The sequence below is a fragment of the Centruroides vittatus genome, unplaced genomic scaffold, assembly GCF_030686945.1.
Source record: "Centruroides vittatus isolate TY-2023 unplaced genomic scaffold, ASM3068694v2 contig_882, whole genome shotgun sequence".
NCBI classification, from domain to species: domain Eukaryota; kingdom Metazoa; phylum Arthropoda; class Arachnida; order Scorpiones; family Buthidae; genus Centruroides; species Centruroides vittatus.
In genome coordinates, this window is record NW_027122574.1 from 281,613 (window position 1) to 304,724 (window position 23,112).

Sequence of the window (23,112 nt, forward strand, 5' to 3'; positions counted from 1 at the left end):
TAAGAAAATAGTTTTTCCGAATTTTCAATTCACTTCCTTTATGATGACTGATGATGCCTATACATTCTCATATATAAGTTTATATATAGAATCTACAACGTTGTATCTGTAATATCTCTACCTCTCTCTCTATGGATGGTATGGATCCAGGTAATTCGTAATAGATATCTTTCGCATCATCAGATAATTGCTTAAAATTCTCTATAAATCATGTATGTGCTGGTATATGTATATAATAAAAAAAAAAATGTTTTACTGGTGAATTTATTTTCTCATATCTATGTCCTAAAGTAAAATATGCATAAAAGAAAAAGCAATCAAAATATAAAAGGAATTTATATTTAGAGCAAGAGAATCTAATATGATAGAATATAAAACATAGTATAAAATGTGTGCTATACATTACCGTTTTTATCATTGGATATATTTTAAAATTATTTTGAAAGCTAACCAGTCAGAATGGAGGCTTTTGTGCTATAGTTAGTACAGAGAAGCATCTTTTTTTAAGTTACAGGATGTATAGACCTAAAACACCATGGAAATATTAGTTATATTGACTGGTGCTTTTAGGGGTCTGGGTCAGATGCAATTCCTGTGCCTGTGGAGTCCCTAAAAGTATAAAGCTGTATACTCAGTATTAACCCAGTATTAGATAGAATTCTGTTCTTATACAGTACAGTATATGGTATTGTTTACTACAAGTTTACATTGAGATTGTATGAGTCTATAGGCTAGCAAAGCTTTGCTAGCCTAGAGACTCATACAATCTAAAACCATTATTGAAAGCCTGCATGTGGTGCAGTATAAGCCAAATAATCCTCTTGTACTATTAAAAATCAATCAATCAATACAACAATTGCATATTGATTAATTTTAAACAAATTTTTGTGAGAGAAACCAGAAGATAATTTTTCTAGTGATTAATTATTGACTTAAAAGATTTATTAACTCTCGATGTACTTTGTGGTTCATAGAGTTCTTCTAATTAAAGAATTCAATTTATATCTGAATATTGTTTATCTACCAACAACAATACATTTTATTACATTAAAATTTATTAAGAAAATAGCACAAGTTGTTTGACATGAAAAATTCATCAATTAAGATTTTCTATTGAAAGCAGAAGACAATTTGCAATTCTATAATTCTGAATAGAATAGACAACTTGACATACTTGAGTGTTATGCACTATATGTAGGATGATAAATTTTAGGAAGAGCCAAATGTTATATAAAATAGAATAATAACTGTCTTCTAACCTGCTCAAGAATTTTTCTTGTACAATTATACTTTTCTAATTTTATTTTTCCAGTTATTATACTGATATATAACAGAAAGGATGGCAATAGGTCAAAAAATGATTCACCCAGATTTTTACATTTTTGGACTTTAGGACACCTTGAAATGTCAAGAAATGCAAATAAATTCAAAGGGAGTGACTTCTGTATGTGTGGATGTTTGTGTGGGGGGAGCATGATTTTGTTCACTCTCTCTGAACCTTAATAACTCCTGAGCTTTTTGTTGAAAACTTCTGAAATTTCCCAGGAAAGTTTGTTTATTAGGAGGGTTGATGCTATTAAATTTTGGTGATTAAAAGTCAAGGGGTGAGCAGATAAAGGGGGTTGTGGGTATCTCTCCATTAGGGTCAGACTTAATAATGATTTTACTAATTATTAGCATTTAAAATTTTTTATAAAACTAATCCATAATCTCAAAATTTTGCTTTTTGCCATTTTACAATAGTTAAAAATAAAAAGTTTTTAATAATAAAATATTGTAACAGATGACACCATTAAATGTTGCCGGGAGGGGTAAGCAACTTGTTGCTGGATTTTTTTAAAATAGAATTGTGTAAACGAAAATTCTCTCTTTATATCTATGTAAACCAAAATAGAAGTGCAGAATTTGTTAAATATTGTGCCAAAGACATAACCAGGATTCAAGAAATTGTAGTAAACAAAACATTAACAGAAAGAATATTTAAAAAATCTTTATACAAATACAGAGATTGCAATAGATAAATTTTGAAGAGAAAGAGCACATAGTAAAAAATATTATAAAATAAGTTGGCATACCAATAAAATAAATGAAAACAACACATTACAATATAATTATAAAGCTTCCTTTTAACTTTATCTATTGTATGAGGAAATTATTAAAACGAACAATTAAATTAAGATCTATCTTATATGTTATTTAACATTTATCTGGTTTAATTCATCATGAATCCAGATTAACAGCCATTATACAGAATGTCCCTATGTCTGGAACCATAGCAGTTATGTTGATATTGCTTATTCTTTTACAGTCAAAGCATGTTGTTGAGTCAGGAGAAACAAACTGAAGTTATTTTGATGGTAGGGACTCACAATTGGTAAGAAGCTGCCTATATGTTTAACAGGGCGTTTCCACACTGCTATAACTGATTGGTGGGAATTCTGAATGCAGTCTATTAAACCTTTTGGTGGCTTCTTCCCACCATCAAAATAACTTGAATTCATTTTGCCTTAATCAGCAACACGTTTCTTTACCTGTAAAAGAAAAAACAAAGATCAACATAATTCTTATGGTTCGAGACTTATGGGACATCCTTTACATTTCTTTTCATTTCCATAAAACAACTAGACTCAAAATTATGAAGTTGAATGATTGATAAGATCAAAATTACAACATTGTAAAATATGTAATGCCTGTATAACTTATTAAAATTTTGAATTAGAAAATTAACTAAAATTTATATCCATTAAGCTAATAGATATTCTACATTTTAAAAACTGTATTTAACTTTATTGTAAAATTGCAGTGTAATTAATTAAGGCAGATTAGGTAAGTTGCTATGGTTCATCAACAATGTTGTTTAATCACTAAAATATATATGGAGTCAATCATCACATTTTCTTGACAAGGAGTAAGCAGACTGACCAAGTCAATTTGACCATAATGCAACTACTCTAAATATCATATGCAATCTGACTATGATACTAACAACCCTGACTAGAAAATGACAACCAAATGATTTCGTAGCAGAAAAATAATAAATCAGGATTGAATCAATTATGAACACTATCAAAATCTCATCATTTGATGCTACAGACATGAAGTCATCTTGAGATTCAGTTCTGTAACCAATGGAAGAGGAGGAAGAAAAGACAAATTGATAATGAAGCTAAATTATCACCTATTTATTTCTATTTGTATAGAATCTATGCAAGATTTATTAAAGTTATTTGATAAAATATATTCTAAGCATTCATACTTTTAATTTATCAACACCACAGAAAATATAATGCAGTTAGTGCAACATCCAACTCTCATCATTACTGTATATACTATTTTTCATCTCAACTAAATGAAGAATAGTATGCAATTCAAAACTTTTTGTTATTTTTAGATAATTGTATAAAAGGTTACGCCATTACTTAAATTCTATATTATTAAATATTGCAGAATTCAAACACAACATAAATTGCATTATAAATAAAAATACAAAGGAAGAATATCTAATTAAGGAAATCAATACTAGAAATTTTAGAAAAACATTTCAATTATTATTTTTTTTTAATGTTAATTTTGGTACCGACGTAAATAGAAACTTCGAGTAGCATTATATTATTATTATTTACTACCAATTTACAAATAAAACAAACAAATTAAAATACTTTCAAAAAAATTTTAACCATGAACAAATATGTTTAATTAAATATTTGAGTAATTGTTAATTATTCTAACATTTAAAGAGATGTTTCAATAAACAAAATAATAGAAATTTACTCAAACGGATTCCACACACTTCTAGAGTTTGTAAAATGTTCAGAAGGTGTCTAATAATAGGTATTTATATTTCTTAAAATATGTTCATAGAATCAGAATGAGTTTCCTTAAGAACACTATTCTCAATACAATTAAACATGTACACTAGTTATTTTCCTCACTGTATATGTTCATTTGCATATCTTATTTTTGAAAGGATCCATAAATATTAGTAGCTTAAGAACCACTAAAATAATATAATACATTAATATATAATTTTCATGTGAAAATAAGAAAATAAAATAAATTCATTTTAATACTTTGTCATCCAAATTGATAATAATGAAAATCAACATATCAAATAAGTTTCATAGCTACAAAGCAAAAAACCTTAAAAAGACTTAATAATATTTATTAAGAATAATTTCTGTAGATTCTTTAATAGTTATTTAAAATACAAAAAATATTTTTGGTAGTTTATCATGCTTGAATGAAGTGGTAATTAAATATACTCTTTTTTCAAGTTCAATTTTTATGATTTCTTTTACAAGTGTGGCTGCATCACCTACAAAGTTAAACAAAGTGCCATTTACAAAGTATTGTAATAAAATTTCTAAGTACAAGGCAAACACTCCAGTTTCTAATAGGTAAAAGATATTTTGATTTCCTTGTTCTAGACTAGAATGAGAATTAAAATTCTTATATAATTTTTCTACCATACTTTACTATATTTATGAGAACAAAGCAATAAATGGTACCATAAGAAACAAGTAATATATTTTTTTTAAATTTTATTATATGTCATCATTAATAATTCCTAAACAATACTGAAAAACATTTTTGTTTAAATTCTAGAACCATATTTAGCTCTTTTTCTGAAATTGTGGAAAATTAATTATATTATTCTAATAATCTTTTGCACTTAGATGAGAATATATGCTTTGTTAGTTTCCTAGTAGTTGATCTTCCCACTTATAAAGAAAACAGCAAGCTTCTAAATACTTCGAAGCATCAAATACCTGTAATATATATTATGTATAAGATATATTTATATATTGAGATTTACTGTATTTGTTAAACTCTTATAAATAGATTTAAGTTAATTGCTACAATATTATACTAGATAATACTTTGATATAACTCATACTACATGTACTTCATTTATAAAATTATAACAACAGAAATTAATTTATTTTAATTATTTAATAAGACAAAAATTTAAAACATTCTTTTATGATGAAATATTTTCATTCTTTATTCATTATGACTTTAAATATTTTATAAACCAAACGCATCAATTACCTCAATTTTCTTCATTTACTAATGCAATATCTCTCCTTTTTTTTTCTCATTAATTTTCAATAATCAATCGAATTCTTTACATCTAGAAAAAAAATTGAAGAATATAATGTAAATGCCACACAATCATCATATAAAACTCTTAGTAAAAAACTAAATGATGAATATTACGTTTATATATACTTACTGGATAAAGTATTTCATACAAGCCACAAAAGCACTTCCACGATTGTCTTCCATTTTGAATTTACATCGTTATTACTCATGCAATGTAGAAATAATCAAAATGTATCCTGTCACACGTGCGCATGTCAAGTCTTTGATTTAAGACATTAAGAATTAGGTCGACCCGTTACGTGCCGCACGTGCGCATCCTTCTCGAGGTAACCCAAATGGGTGATAACGAGTTGTCTTGAAGTATCGGGATGCTCTTTAGAGAACATCTCAATACTTGTGAAGAGCTTAAATATGAGAATTGCTTCACAATTACTGGGAAAAAAATAGAAATTTTGATTAAAAAATACTGCAAGCATGTACAGTACATTATATTTCATCCCTCTCTCTGCAACTAGACACCGACCGGTGGATGCAACTTACATTGCCGAACACCATGTCACTTCAGTTTATATACACTTAATGAATTATTCATAACAGCCTGCTTGTATCTACGAAAATATCTTGTTTAATATCAGGTATTACTGGACTTCGAACAATTAAACTGTTGATATATTTTGGAAAAATCCTAGAAAATGACATGCCGATTCCAAATATATATCCTTCAACACTGGAAATGGTGACAGTACAGTAAAAATATCTGGCAAGTAGTGTTAAAATAATAATCTGCGGTTTGTCTTTACCATACCGTAGACGGCATAGAGTAAGAAACCAGTCAGTTGGCCTTAATCCATGATCTGAAGCCTGTCAAGAGGAGACTATCCAAGAACGAAATGAGTACTTTAAGGTATTATATCGCTTTTTTAATTTTATATGAAATGTTGATTTGAAGCTTGATATTTTCTACAGATTTTATTAAGTAATGACTTTTATCAATAATCCAAATTCCTTTTGCACCATAAAAATAAGTCATACCTCAAGCAGGCTCACAGTGCTTGAAGGGAAAAGCCAGAAAAAGTATTAGTAGTGACTTTTCTGACAAAAGAAGTGACAAAGATACAAAGCCAAAATAGACGCACTTGTATTTTTTATTACAGTAGAACCTGCGTAAACCGGAATCAAACGGCACCGAATATTTTTTCCAGGTTTGGCAGGTTTCCGTTTTGAACAAGTTTTTTCTAACGTAGAAAATTGCTCCGTTCTGAAGAATTTATCCGGTTTAGTCAGGTTTCCGTTTTGGACAGGTTTTACTGTATTCACCAGCTGTGTTGCTAAGATGAATATTCCTTTCCTTATGGTGAGTAAAACAAAAAGTTAATCATTTTAATAAATAATTATCCACGTTAAGAAACTATATTATTGATACCGCATACTTTTTTTTAACAAACTGTCGTGTCAGAAAGTTTATATTTGATTAAAGATGATGAGTCACAATTTTGCACTGGTTCTCTGAACAATGACAAACTGAAATTTGAAGTTCCTTTGTTGTTTTTTTTTTTTTTTTGCTTGCTGTATCAGCTGTTTCATCATAACACAGAGAAAAATGTACATAATCCATTTCCTTCAACTGTTGTTACTTGAAGAATGAAACCACTGCATTATGTATAACATATCTTGCTTTTGTCTGATTTAGTGAAAAAAATCGACAGGCACAGGACAGGAAACATGATACCAAAAAAAATCTGCAATACCATCATATGATGCAACAGAATAGCTACTGCACACACATTTCAATAACCATAGTAGTTCTATAGCTGTACTCTTAACTGTAATCTGTAAACTCCCGCAAAGTTATTTATAAATACAGTAATACATTTTAATCCTTAAAAAATTTATTTGTAAACTTTTTTCAATGAAAAGCATTTCGTTTAAGATTCTTATTCTATTTGAAAATAATTTGTTATAAATTCATTTAAGTTGAATAACAACCGTTCAACTGTTGAATAACAATATTTACTAATAATTCTTTTTAAAAATATTTCACTTAACAATAAACTAACAATTTCAAAATGGCCGCTTCATATTCGCATTGACATCTAAGTTAATAAAGAGATATCAGGTCTTTCGAACTTTCGGCATCTAGGGTTGTCAAATGTTCAGAATTTTTCGAACTGTACAGAATTTCAATTTTAAAAAAATTGCTCAGAAAGCAAAAACCGTTTGGAAATTTCAGAAAAATGAACAAAGAGTGTGATGTGTGTGCGTGCGTGTGTGTGTATTTTCTTTTCAGCTTATCAAAATGATAATTTTCCTCATGAGAAGTTGACACCTCTAACTGTAATCCAAGTTATTTCCATTCCTTCTATTTGTGTGTTTTTTTCCCCTTCTTTTTCATTTTGTCTCTTTCTGCTCTGTGGGCACTAAGCTAGCTTTTTTTCGAGCTCACTGTAGGTTCAGCCAGACCCATAATAGGAGTGGCAGGATGGTGAGGGACAGGTGCCTCACATTCCTGGGATTGCTCACCCAAATTCGATCCCCACTCCCAGAGCAATAGGCTGGTGCTTTAACCGCATCATCCATTTTGTTCTCTTATCATCATCAAAATCATGGAAAGAAAAGAATGTTTCCAAACTTGTTTGTAGATTTTCTTTTGCTCATCACTTTTTTAATTCAGAATTTGTTACTCTGAAAGTTGGCAACTTATCGACATCAGCTTTGCCAGTAGCCAGACAACAGCATGTTGCTCTGTTACTGCCCAAGATTTCCTGAAAATTATGTTAAAATGTATTTTTTTAGGAAGTGCAGTATTTCTAAATCAAAGTGAAAGAAATATGGCAGAGTAGGGATAACATTTTGCCGCATCAATTCTTAAAGAACTCGACTGTCGTTTTAAGGACGACCAGTATAACTTATATTTTCAAACTTTACTTAAGTAACGTAATACATATTGCATTACTGCCATGTTTGACATGGGAAATACGACTGTTTACAACGCTCACTGAAGCTAATATTTCCACTTATCAACGTTACAAGAGTATAGAGTACATTATATTTAAAATAGTCAGTGACAATCTTAGTAAAAACTGAAAATGCAATATCAATTATGTGATCAGACAGAAATATTGACAGTAGCTGTTTTCTAGTAATTTCATTTCGCAAACATAGCGTCAAAATGATACTGAACTAGTAACGAGAACTAAAAACACGTTTGTCTATCTCATTATAAAAAAATATAATCTTTTAATCGCTATTATTTGTAATCTGCACGATGTAGCCACACATGTCTATTATACTTGTATACGTGCTCAATTATGTAAATTGGTTTGTTCGAAAATATGTTATTATGGTTGTCCACATGGCTCTACAGGAAACATTTTTCGGCAATACAAAATCATTTCCAATTAGATCTATTTATAAGCTGATGTTGCCAGATCCATTTAAAAACAAAATCTAAAATTCATTTGCATTGATGGAGAATGGAATCTGTAATACTGTTTGAAATCAAGTCGCAGCAAATGTCCAAGCATGTATTGTTTTGTTTCACATTGGCTAAAAGCCTCCAAAAACTTCTCCAGGAAACTTCCTTATACACTCAAACCTGTTTTTGTGCGGTCTTTTTTGTGCGATTTTTTTATACGTGCAATGTGTTTTGTGCAATTATTTTTGTGCAGTATACCAATTTGATTAAAATTCATATACCGCACACAAAAAAATCACACAAAACAAATCGCACAAAAATAGACCGCACAAAAACAGGTTTGAGTGTATGTTTTCAAAAATAGTTATGTCATTTTTGTGGTTTTTCACAAAAAAAATGACAATTACTAACCCACTATGAAGCCTGCGTGAGTCAATACAACAAATTTAATTAAAATCATTATGTTAATCTAAGAAAAGTAATGATGATAAACAGCATAATCATTCTTTATTTTGCAGATTTTAATTATTTACTTATATTAATAAAGATATTTCTGAGCGTACAGACTCACGATAACCAGTTTGAATCAAGTTTCACATATTGGTTTCTGTGCCGAGCCAGTATAGAATTATCGAGTCCTGTTTTTATATAGGCCTATATACATACTGTATAATTTATACCACATTCTGTATGGAAACAATGACTCGAATCTTAAACATTGACACTCTTAAAATACACAAGTTACATCTATATTTAATCTCTATCAATTACTCTTTCAACCTTTAATTCATTAAGATAATTAAGCATAGTTAAACTTTTGCCATTATTTTCTAAATTGCCTCGTTTCGCTATGAGATTCCGCATCGGTTGACAATTGAATTTTAATTATCGTTCTCGTTACTATTATATAATTATAATTAAATTTTAATGTAACCATCAATTACGATGATTCATGCCCTTTTAAGCAACCTTCTTCTTTATCTAAATCTCCTAGTTTTATCGCAAGTTGTGGCATTTAGTGAGAGATACGACATTATATTTATGTCATTACTGTTATCGTAACATAAATTTTTCTGTTCTAAGTCGTTAGGCAAAAGAATGTTTACCATTCTTCCAAATTCCCCGATAAAAATACCCTTCAAAAATTATAAACACCGTCAAAATTGTCTTAGACGGTACACTTAAATACGATGCAGCTATCTTACGGTTATTATAAAGATTTTCGAAACATTCCGTTAAAATGAAAATCTAGAATTATTAATAAATCTTCACTTTGACATTTAATTTTGTGGCAATCAATTTTGAGGTGACTTTATTAACAAACTAAGTCTAATATACCAATGCAGTTGCAATTTGTATTTAAAAAAGGAGGAAAAAACTGAAATAATTGATTTCTCTCTCTCTTTTTTTTTTTTTTGAGAGGCAAAATTCTTTCTTTTATACCTGAAAATACCTTTCAGTAATATATTATATTAACTCACTAGTGAATCATGTCGGGTGTTCCAAAGTCTGTTAACCATGTTTACTTTCAGTATGTTTTACGAAACTCATCTATATGAGTCATAATCGTCACAGAAAAAATACTATTATTATTTAAATATTTAAGAAACACTAGTTGTTCTCTAAAACAGCTAACTGATATCAGAAACACCCTGTTTTTATTCACAAAAAAAGTATATATATATATATATATATATGAATGAGACAACAATTTTAATCTTTATAATAATTAACTGACTTCTGAGCTATCCTGTATTTTTCATCTCCAACAGATAAAATATATCTAGCACAGCTTTATATGCAGTATAAAGTCATTTCAAAGATCATTACACTTATCAATTTAGTGTAATGATAATTAAGAGAATAAGATAAGAAATTATTTTTCTAAAAATTTCCATTATGTAAGTTGTTTATAAAATCTGAATAATTATTTCATCTCTAAAATTTAATCTCAGAAATCTTTACAACTTTATTTCTTAATAATTAAAGTCTTATTTCTGAAGATAATTTATTAAATAATTCAAAGCTTGTCATGTAAATTCTATGTAAATAAATACCCATTAATATCATTTTCGTTTTAATGATTAAGCAACATCCATTTGCTATTTTCAAGCATATTAATTAGAAATTAATATTCTGAAGATAGTAATTGTTCACATATTAAAATGTCATAAGTATCAGAATTTATTTCAAAAGTATTTAAAATTTGTTAAATAAAATATTTTTAATTTAGAGTAATAATTTTTGGAATTAACAGATCTTAAATAGAGATTTTTCCAAAGTCCTTGTGAAAGGACCTTAAACAAATGTATTGATACCATGCAAGTTAAAAGAATTAAAACCAACAAAGTGAAATAACAATTGTTTTATCACTGTTTCATCATTAAAAATTTAGCAGATATATATATACACCTTGCACAAGGACTTTATACAATAAAATTTCTTGAATAAAGTCCTGTATAAATTTGTAAAAACTAAAAAAAATGACAAAACAAATGATTAACAAAACTCACTCAGCAAATAATTAATAGACCACCCAACTGCACCTTAAGTTGCCGAGATTATTTATTTAAACGTAACTAACGTTTTAGGCCTATTCGATAAACCATCTTCAGGTTAAATAAGAAAATAATGGTGTTCTAAAATGGAATATATAAATTCAAATACAAAATAAATGCAATTTATTAACAATTTCCTGTCGAAAGGATTCGTTTTCTTTATTTCTGGAAAATCTTCCTGAAATGCATTAGTTGCATCTTTATTATCCAGAAATGAAGTAAATGAGTCTGTTTGACAAGAAACAGCATAAGGAAACATATGCATGCATTCAAAACTGTCTCTCAAAGATTGCAGAAAATCTGTACCTAATAATGTTAGGTACAGATTTTCCCAAAACCTCAAAAGTCCTCTCAGTCGGTTATCCTGTTTTGAGTTGTATAATGAATTTTCTACTATATGATAAGAAACGAGTTTATACAAATAGACTTATACTGCATAATAAAAGTCTACTGTGCAAGTCAGAGAAAGGTAAATTGTCAAAGCAAAATTTCATTTATTCTCTCACTTGCTTCAGTTCTTAAAAATTATTCTTTGATAATTAATTTTATTTTAAGAGAAAATTTCTGTTTCATTTGCAGACACAATTTTTTGCGAATTTAAAGACTTGGCACACTGCTCTCATTCCGTCTGTATAATTTTAAAATTCAAATTCTAGTCATAAATACATATCTTTATGGAATATAATAATTGAAATTTCAAAACAAAATAATTTTAAAGAATAAAAATAAATAAATAAAAAGATGAAGAAATTAAATTTAAAGTCCAGATTAGATAAAGTTTCATGAAAGATTTTTCAACACAGAATGAAATTTCAATGTGTGATAAATAATAATGTTGAAACTGGTAAATGCAATAAACGAGATTATTGAAATCCATTGGAGAGACTGGATTTGTAAATGAGAAGAAATTATAAATTAGATGAAGACAGAGAAATTTATTGAATAAGATTAAAAGAACTAATTTAGAAGAAAAGAGATAATGTTAACTCTGACAATGGTTAGTTACAAGAGCAGAAAATCTATAAATTATAAAGAAAAGTAGGGAAAATGAATTGGATTAGTCATGCAAAACCATGTACTGTATAAACTCCATTAACAAGGTTTGAATAACTGGGATCTTGATTATAAAAAAAATTTGTAAAAATTATATACAAATTAATCTTAAACATTTTAGAAACACAGGATAATAAAGTATAGTCATTAGAGTTAGTTTTAAAGAAGGAGAATATATACTTTAGCCCATTTAATGGAGTTTCTACTGTAAATTCTTTCAGCAATTTTGTCCATTACCAATAGAACAAACTTATAATGGGATAGACAGAACAGATATGATGAATAAGGAGCAAAGCCATAACCAAATCCATGATAAATCAAGAGTCCAAACTAAATATGAACTGAGATATCTCCCAGTAGTAAAAGTTATTTACCAATGGTATCTTGAGTGCATTCAGAGGGACTGAGATCTTTTTTATTTTTAGGCATCAAACATGATAGAAAATTGCACAGAATACTGCTTTATAGAAACAGGAAATCAGGATTATTATTAATACTACTTACATGCTAAGATCTGTATGAGATAAATACAACTTAAGCTAACTAAATACAACTACGTGCTAAAAAGTAAGATTACAAAGTTGATAAATAACTTTACTAAATTATTTATATGTGATTAAATACATCTTGAACAATTTAATAATAATCTTTTTGTATCCGGAGAACTGATATTTAATACCACTTCACACATGAATTTTTATATATGTCGGCTATTAACAATGGTTTGTTACTGTATAAAAGTCTGCAATATGCTGTTAATGAGATTATCCATTAAAAATTATATTAAAATATTAAATTTGTATAACGACAATAAATTTAACTTAAGAAATAAAATTAAAATAATTATTATGTATAAGTAAAACAAAAATGCTTAACAATTCCTACAAAGATCAATCAACTATAATGAAACAGGTAATGTGATAGCTCTATTATAAAGGTCCTGGTTCAAGTCCATTATGCCTGTCTAGAATTACTTCTTCCCATTATTTTCTTTTGTATAATATATATATATTACAGTAATTATAACAATAAATAAAATATATTTAAATTAATGTTGATAAATTAAAGGAGTATAATCCTTAGAGAATTTAAAGCTAGTAGAATACTTCGCAATAAACTGCAAACAAATTTCATTATTAAAAACCCATTATCATATTGTAATTTTCGTATCTAAATCTGTAAAATGATGAGACTTGTCGAAAAATGCTATTTCTGAATTAAAGAGAAATGTATATTGATTTTTAATTTTCTCTTCAAAAAGGGCTCAGAATAACTGGTACCTCTTTTTCATTTTATGAAAATGGACATCTTAGCACTTATCATATTACTAAATATATTATAGTATGTGAAGAGATAAAAACATTTTTCAATAGAATTTACAAAAATTTAATTTTCCAAAATAAGATGACGACAACTCTGCATCTCTCCATTACTCCCTATTACCAGTAGCAATGGAAACTTTCTAAAACATTTTTCTAATATCAGTAAGATTATGCAGAATTCAGACTGAGAAGAAAGAGCATAACAAAATCACTAAAAGCTTCTTCCTATTACCAAGCTACTAGAAATTAAAGACGACGACACAGGTTGAAAGCTCTGGTTATCTATAATAATGAACCTTCGTTTCAATAACACAACCAAGAACAACAACGATACAGCTAACAATAACAAGTTTTAATTATATTATATGCTTATTAAAAATCTAGGAAACATTTCCAAAGTGTAGTGAAACTACATAAACATGTAACTAATTGGAATTTCTTTTATTGATCGACCTCGTTATCCGCATTAATGCAACAAGAAAAAATGAATACAGTGACTAATGATCCGAATGTTCCTTATTACATTCTCCAACACTAATAAATATCAGTGTTTTTAATAAAAACAAGAAAACATAACATCAATATTAAAAACTAAATTAGCACAAGCAGGACATTATTTTGAGTTATTACATTTATTCTGTGATGTTTTGTATAATTAATTTTTAATGCAATATCTAAATGTAACATTTTATATTTTAACTATGTAGTGTTACTCAATATAACTTTATAAAATGTAATTGTCAATGATTTTAGGAATTAAAGTTCAAAATAAGCTTGATAAAGATATGAAAACACCATTTACTAGTATTAAACATTTATGATTGTGCCAAAATATTGACTGATTTAGAAGATAATAAAAACAAATTTAAATTATATCAGAAATGTTTTCATGCTCCTTGAGGTATTTATAGAAAAAGTGAGTGCAAATAAACTTTAGAATCAGAGTCGTAATTCTCTGGTTATAATTGAAATTTGATATTAGAACAATACTTGCATACCATTACCTAACAATCTGCCAGTTTTTCATTTTATATTCTGCGCAACAGCTGACAACCAAATTAAATTCATAAATTCTGCAAGAGTCCAGAGGGAGGTGCAAGGGGGTGTATCATGCACCAGGTGCCACTCACAGAGGGGTACCCAAATGGTCTCCAAGACAAACTGTGTGTGTTTCTGGAGGGAGAGGGGGGTGCCAATAAAAAGTCGTACCCTGGGCGCCAGTTATGTTTGCTACGCCACTGCTTTTATTATTACGTTCTTGGACATTATCATGTTACATTTCCTGTAAACAATCATTTTGATATAAAAATATAGAGGTTATATTTTCTTCAAATGAAATAAATATATTTGAATAATTTAAATACCATGGTCAAAATATTGGAAACTAATTTTTATCAATTTTTATGAAGTAAAATATTTACAAAAACTTCTTTAATGCAGTGAAACAAGTAAGAAAACATACATTATCAGTAAGTGCTTTAGAATTAGTGCTTATCCTCAGAATGAACAATATGAGCATTAGTTCAAAAGCACTTACCAACATCATATGCTTCTTTCATTGTTTTAAACCATTTCCTGTATATTTTAGTTTAAATTGAGTATTGCGTTTTGTAATTCTTAGTATTTTTACAAAGTCTAAAGATTTTAAATATTTAATTTTCATAGATCTACTAATGAAAGTTTCTATAAAATTCCTTCAAAAAATCTAAAGAACTGATAATTTAATTCTTTAAATAAGAAATTATTTTTATAAAAATATTTTGTTAAATGTGTCCTAATGATAAGAAAATCTCTCTGAAAATGCAGAAATTTTAAACAAATTTCGGTTAATGTTACCTATGGTTCCAAGATGGCAGCTCGTCTGATTCCAGCAAGGAAAGTGGGGACGTTCTAACCTAACCTAACCTAACCTATTCTAATAATTTTGTTGGTAATAATTATGGTAATTTATTAGAATAGGTTAGGTTAGATTAACGTGCATCCCCACTGTTTCCTTTCTTCTATTTGCTGGAATCAGAGACGAGCCGCCATCTTGAAACCATAGGTAACATTAACCCAAATTTCTTTTCAAAAATATCATTTTTTTGTTTAGATTTCATTAATAAACTGATTATTATTTTTGTTACGCCTTCTATAATCAAATAACTAAAATAAATTGACACAAATAATCAATTTAATGCATTTTAAACGAGATCAACAAAGATATTTTAACCAGAAAATTTCAACGATAAAAATATCGCGTTAACAATGAGTCGATCAATTGACCGTAACTGAAATCATTCACTTTAAATATATAATTTTGTCTTTAAATTTAAAGAAAAAAGTATTTTCTGGATATAAATATATAAAGATCAAAATAATTTATTTGAAAACAACTTTTTTTTTTTTTAAATTTATAAAGTTTAATGTACTAAAAATTAATATTAATAAAGATATTTTAAAAAATTTGTCATTTACAGAAATATTTTGTATTGTTAATTAATTATAATTTACTCCTATTTAATTTTTAACCTTACTTATTGACACTTTTGTTATCTAATTTAAGATTATTCTATTATATTCAAAACATGATAAAATGATAATGTTTTAGATAAACCAATTAATTATATAGTTGACAACATTTTCATTTTCCGTTTTCTTTCTAGTTTAATGGCTGTCAAGAAAATAACAAATAATACAACTTTTGAGTTCCACTGAACTGACCCAAAAAGAAATGTAAAAACAAGGCTGTGTCGGAAAGTTTTCGAAGAACACAAATGACATCATGACTAAATTTTTATATATTTTACACATTAAATGAATTTTTAACATTTTATTATTTAAAAAACTTTTCATTAAAACCCGAAAAACTTGGTTAATAATTTTTTGACTGAAAATCTAATGATAAAGAAATGTATTATTATTTAATTATAACATATAGGCCTATATGGCAATGCACTTTTGGGGGGATTTTGCATTGCTTTACAATCGATATTTTTTTAAAAATATACAAATAGATTATTACTTGCATTCTATTTTCAGATTTCTGACTAAATTAGAATCAGCACAAGTTATTTTGTAATAAATTATTGCAAAACTTTGCAATTTTCTAAATTTATACACATTTTATGGTTTTAAGTTTAGATAATCATTCTTATGACATATTTAATGAGTTCAATCAATGATATGTATTCAAGGTGGGAGAAGGAAATAAGCTGCATAAACATTAATAAAAGTTAATATTTGTGTTAATGAGATCACAAAGAAAAACCAGAGATTCTTCTCATGAAAAGGAAATAATTTTAAAATATCAATTTCCTATTATTTATTATATAAAACGATATTCTCTAATTCAAAAACTATTAGTAATTCATTTTTATTAACGTTTCTTTATTAATAGAAAACTGCCGAGTATAATAATTAGGAAGTAATCGTGAGCTAACCTGATTTTAAATATATAACGTAGCTTAATAAGTAATGTAAGGCACGCTTCGACTGTTTATTGATATTTAACGTAATGATTAATAAAATACGTGACATCAATATGTGTGTTTGACATATATAGTGCACACATTAATGCACAGTGTTATTTGGATTAGTGGAATTATATATAAAGAAAGAGAAGTAAAAAAAGATCCACAAATAAATATATATTTAAATTCTTTTGATATTTGATACATATATTTATATTAAAATCTGTTGTGCATATTAATTTTGCAAATTTCTTGTACACTGTATATTGACACTATTACATGTTAAAATAACCATTTTTTATGCTTTAACAGAACTTGTTTTCAAACTTCAAATCATTTTTTGAACTTTTTCTGGTGCTTCAGCATTTTCAATTGCTTTTACAAACAAAAAATTAAATAAAAAACAACTTTTAATTTTTAGAAATATAGAATATCATTACAGAATAACTATTATTATTCGATTAATGTTACCTATGGTAGCAAACATGGCGGCTCATCTCTGAAACAGTGGGGACACACATTCTAACCTAACCTATTCTAATAAATTACCCCTATTCTAATAATTTGGTTGGCAATAATTATGGTAATTTATTAGAACAGGTTAGGTTAGGTTAGAACGTGCATCCCCACTGTTTCAGAGATGAGCCATGTTCGCTACCATAGGTAACATTAACCTATTATTTTAAAGTCAGTAATAGGAAATTTATGAAGAAAAACATACAAAGAGATATAATACAATTATAAGCAATTTTATTGCCTTTTATTCTTTTTTTCTTAATATCTAAGTATGCCCAGCTGGACGACCAAAGTGGTTAATGGATAATACTTTTTGTGTCAAGTAAATAGAATTTTTAATCACTGATCAATTACAAATAGTCTGCAAAGTATCATCAATACCATTATATTATTTATTTCCTAGGAATTAAAGTGAGTACATGATGATTTTGACAAATTTATTTTTGTTTTTATTCATATCGTAGTATAAAATATTTATACTAAGATATAATTAAAGAGTTAAGAGTTAATTATAAATACAAGGGATAAAGTATATAATTATTATCATGAAAGTAAGAATGATGTTCAATGTAATCTAGCTTCAAAATCTGTCATTCTATAGAATTCAAAACAATCTTTAGTTTCAAAATGCATAAAATTACAAAAAATACAAACAAAAAATTACTTCCATGTCATAGCCCATATTTCTGAATTAAGCAACCTGAAATAATTGCCTCTCCCTAAATAACCAGATGTGGAAAAAATTATATTCACAAGGTTAGAGAAGATAAAAAGTTCAATTGTTGGTAATTTCTGATGTATGAAAGGTTATTTACATCCAAATGCAAATTATTATAATGACATAAGAAAATGAACTCACCTCGGGAGTCCGATTCTTCGCAGATTTCTTCAAACAATCTATGAATTCTTGTTCTCCATATCGGGCCATTGTTTGGACCCGGAAAACAGTTTAAAAGTTCACAAACAATGTGCCAAGCAGCACAAATCACTTATGTCCAGTTTAAGGCACAAACAACACAGTATTTTCAACAATTAAAGAATTTAACAAAGGAAATATAAGCTTTGATATTATAAATATTCCTAGACATTAACCTGGAGGAGTGGTTAGGTCCATTATCCACTCGCAGAAAAGATGAGGCACAATGATAATGAAACAATAATTGGCAGTAAACATAACTGTAGATTAAAACTTCAAGTAGTATAATCCCAAATATTCTGCATCTTTCTGTAAATAAATAAATAAAGAAGAAAAATTTTATTTAAGTATATAAACAGGAAAATAATACTAATATTAATTGTCATTTAAGTAAACAAATGTCTTTGATAAAATCAATTTTTAAATGTAAGTACTACTTACCCCCTATGTAACGTCAACATTTGGATTCACTCAACACTTTTGTTAACATGCATAACTGCTGGATGCAGCTGTTACTTCTGTGGAAACAGAAAAGAAAACAAATTCAATACTGGGCCTTAATGTGAATAAATCTTAAATTACTTAATGCTAAAATTATCATTTAAGATTATAAAATAATCAAATACATTAGACACTTCACACTTAAAATTTTTAAATACAAGTTTTCACATTTTTTAAAATTAAAAATTAAGTTTAAAAATTGTTTTACATAAAATAGAATCATCACATGAGACAAAGATAAACGCTTAGCGATAACCTCAAATATATAACTAAGTCTTTGCTAATCATTATGATATATTGAACGTTCTTGTATTTATATCAAGTCATCTAATATATTATTCATTATTACAGTTAATAATTTTCATGCTTGATTTATATAATTTGGCATTGCATTAAACTAATGAAATTTACTTTAGATTAATGTGTAGCTCTTAAAGCATTTATTTGTAAATTATTAATGAATATAATTAAGTCTTATTAAATATTTTGGTTACAATATTAAATATTGCTCTCAGCATCTTTTAAATCTCATGCAACATAAAGATACCAATTGAGCTAAAGTCAGGCTTAGAATGTCTTATTTAATGTTACAAAACACCAAAATAATCTTTAAAATTTATTATTTTTATTCATTTTTTTTAACAACATAATAAAACTAACTTTACGTATATAAATCATTGTGAAAGAATATAAAGTACGATACAATCCTAGTGAGTTGTTTATTATTCTACGTCACAGTTATCTTCTGATGTTTATGTACCAACTTCTTGAGAATAAGCACTGAATTATTAAAATGCTAACAAAAAACTCTGTAGAGCTTTGCAGTTTGGACATAGTTATTACCGTAATGCATTCGCAGAAAAATTTCTACACTAAATATATATCAAAAAATACAACAAAACAGGATGAAGTAACATGTTTATAACACAGAATAATAAAAAAAAGGAACAATATCAATAAATCTGAAGTCATAATAGTATGATACATTGATTAAATATGCTAATAAATGTAATGAAAATAAATATTTCATTCTTATCTAGATTAAACAGTACATAAAATATTAATAAAAACAATGCATCATAAGCACTGAGATGTAAGATTCAAAAAATCAAACATAAAATTTTGATGCTTTGAAAACAATAATTTATTTCTGTATGAATTCAGTAGATTCACAAGAAATAAAATGTTATTCATTTACTATTTTCAATTGGACTACCAGCTGATTTCACATAACTTATTCATATTTTTAGACATTTATAAGTTGCTACAACTATTTACATTAGTACTGATAACATACTACACCAAAAAATGATAATTTTATATTATAATATGTAGTAATACCTGTATACATATAAAAAGTAATTTATTTACAATTAAAAATATATTTTTAAGTCAAGGAAACTATAAAGAAATAATTCACAGAACAGAAAGAATATCACTGGTATTCCATGGGCTGGCTTGCATCTAAATCACCGTGACAATTGTAGAAAATTTTTATTCTCACTATATTACAGTTTTAAAATGAAACTTTCTTAAAAATGCATAAAAACTTTAGAAAAATTTAAATGTAATTCTTATACAAGTACATCAAACTTTTTAAGTTTAATTACATTTTTGTATAATTAACCAAAGCGATTAATGTTACCCTTGGTTCCAAGATGGCAGCTCGTCTGATTCCAGTGAGGAAACAGTGGGATGCACGTTCTAACCTAACCTAACCTGTTCTAATAAATTACCATAATTATTAGCAACCAAATTATTAGAATATGTTAGGTTAGGTTAGAACGTGCATCCCACTGTTTCCTTGCTGGAATCAGAGAAGAACTGCCATCTTGGCACCATGGGTAACATTCACCAATAAAACTTATAAAATTTTCTGTAATTTTGAATGCATCAGCTAAGAGAAGATTAACAATAGTTTTTCCATTTTTATGTCAATTATTTCTACACAGTTTCCTTAATTCGAAAATATATTTCTAATTGCAAAATAAATTATTTTTGTTTTTAACTTAAAATTCAAAACCAAAACAGGCAACAAGTTATTAGAAATATTTTTAACTTTACAATCAAACTGCTTATACTATACATCAAATAAAAATAAACAATTTATCTATTTTTATGATAAATATAACTTATGTACAGTACATCCTGCATAAGTTAATTTCTAATATTTCAAGAACCAGATGTTTATTTTAATAATTCATTTAATAATTTAGAAAATTAATAATTAAAAATAAAATATCTTTATTATTTAATTTATCTCCTTTTTTAGACAATTGTTACATCTATTAATATTTAAATAAAATATTCCAGAAGCTGGATTTTCAAGAATACTAAGTTATTAATTTATTAAAAAATTGAGAAATTTTTAATAATATTTATATTGAATTTTCTTTTATATTTTTTAAAAAGTAAGTTTTTTAAGTAATAAAATATACCAAAATTTTAAAAAGAAAAATTATGAATAAAAAAATTATACAAAATATTCTTTAAAAAATAAAATATTTCATTTCATACATTTCACAAGGTGCATATGGAAAGTAACAGAGCATGCATACAACAAAAACTCCAAATTAACAGGGTGTGTATAGAAATTTCACAAATATTTTTAATTTTTTAAGTATCAGTACTTTTTAAGCACAAATTAAAAAAGATTACAGACCTTAGCAAAATCGTTATGCAAGCTTACAATAAAAATAAAGAAATTTCATAATCCTTTCCTCCTTGAAAATATTCTTATCAAATTTTATTAAATATTACATAAACCTGGTCAGAGGTTTTATGATGAAAGAAAATATTTTGTATTTTTACATTATATTTTTTCTCTTATATTTTATATCCTAAGATCATTTTTGATAAATACTAGTATTAGTCTGTCATCTTCATCTTGAAAAATTTCTCATAATAATTACAGTATTATTAATAAACTCAGTCAATATCACAATATCTTCTACTCTGTTTACCAGCGTTATGATCACTGTTGTACATACTCGTTGAACCTTTATCCCCGGTACTTCTTAGATTTCGTGAAACAAACGTTTTCGACCTCACCCAAGGTCTGCTTCAGGTTAAATGAAAATTTAGGTTCGTTGAAAACTGAAGGTTCAACGAGTGTGTACGAGAGAAACTCGGTATACAGTATTTGAAAGCTTTATATAACAAGATTATTGTATAAAATAAATGTAATTAAGCAACACATTTTCTATTTACAAAGCTTAAATAAGTCTTAAAATAGCACTTTATCTCTTTAATTTCACGAGTTTCCCTATTCTGCACAGCTACAATACTTTATAATATCTGACAACATACAATAAGAAAAATTTATCATGTTATAATATAATTTTCAGAAGACTTCTTCATAGTTTGTTTGTATTACAATCACAACAATGAACATAGTATGAACCCGAATATCAGCAAACAACTTAATATAGCTCGTCAGATTTATCCAGTTGTTTTTAACACATTACATCCTTTATTGTAACTCAGTGTCTTGTACTTTCAAAATTACAAAGAAGGATTTAATCTATTTATATAAAAGAGGAAAACTACCAAGCTACAATACAATAAATGGTTTAGCTGAATGTTGTAAAATTCATCATAGTAATACAAATAAACTATAATGATGATGATGATGACAACTTCTCAACATCATACTGTAGTTGCTATACAACTCAACACATTATAACTTGGCAGATTTATTCTATTTCAAACAAACAGTTTGTAAATACATCACTCCTTGTACTGTATAGACTATTAAAAATCATTGGATAAACCAAACAAGTGCATTTTTCACAAACTTTTATGGAGCTTCCCACATTCCCACAAGAGCTATGGCTTCTTAATCAGGTGGATAAAAAACAAGTTGAATATATGTGATTATAATACCATCTAATTTATTTTAAAATCCATATTCAAACAAAATAGGTCAACCATTCGCTTATTTGAAAAGAAGTTTTATTCCTAACGATAAATAGAAAATCACGTATCCATGACAAATTATAGATACTGTTTTTTCTATGTTATATTTAAAGTTAACCTATGTTTTGTATCCTTGTTATTCCAAGAGACTATCCTCATTATAAACTTCGAAAGCGACCATGTGGAAATCACGTGATGTTTTGTATACTTTGAAATTTTTAAAAGCCAGCCGATATATTAAATCATTTTTAATATTAATAACGCCAAGGTGGACATTAATATCACATATAATTAATAAAATAAAGTGTTGTTGTGATTTAAGCTTCTATCGATCGACAGTCGTCTACCTGTTTAA

At 27.2% G+C, this 23,112-nt stretch overlaps 1 protein-coding gene across 3 annotated transcripts in view; it reads right to left on the minus strand.

Moving 5' to 3' along the window:
- The window catches only part of LOC136983400 (rap guanine nucleotide exchange factor 6-like), a 95,679-nt gene that overhangs the window by 65,517 nt on the left and 7,050 nt on the right, over positions 1-23,112 (minus strand). For all 3 annotated transcript variants that reach the window (XM_067280114.1, XM_067280112.1, XM_067280113.1), the window contains exons 2-3: positions 18,780-18,856; positions 18,282-18,647 (exon numbers count right to left, since the gene is read on the minus strand). In XM_067280114.1, coding sequence (XP_067136215.1) covers positions 18,282-18,350 — 69 coding nt within the window. In that variant the 5' untranslated portion in view covers positions 18,351-18,647; positions 18,780-18,856. The remainder of the gene's footprint in view (positions 1-18,281; positions 18,648-18,779; positions 18,857-23,112) is intronic.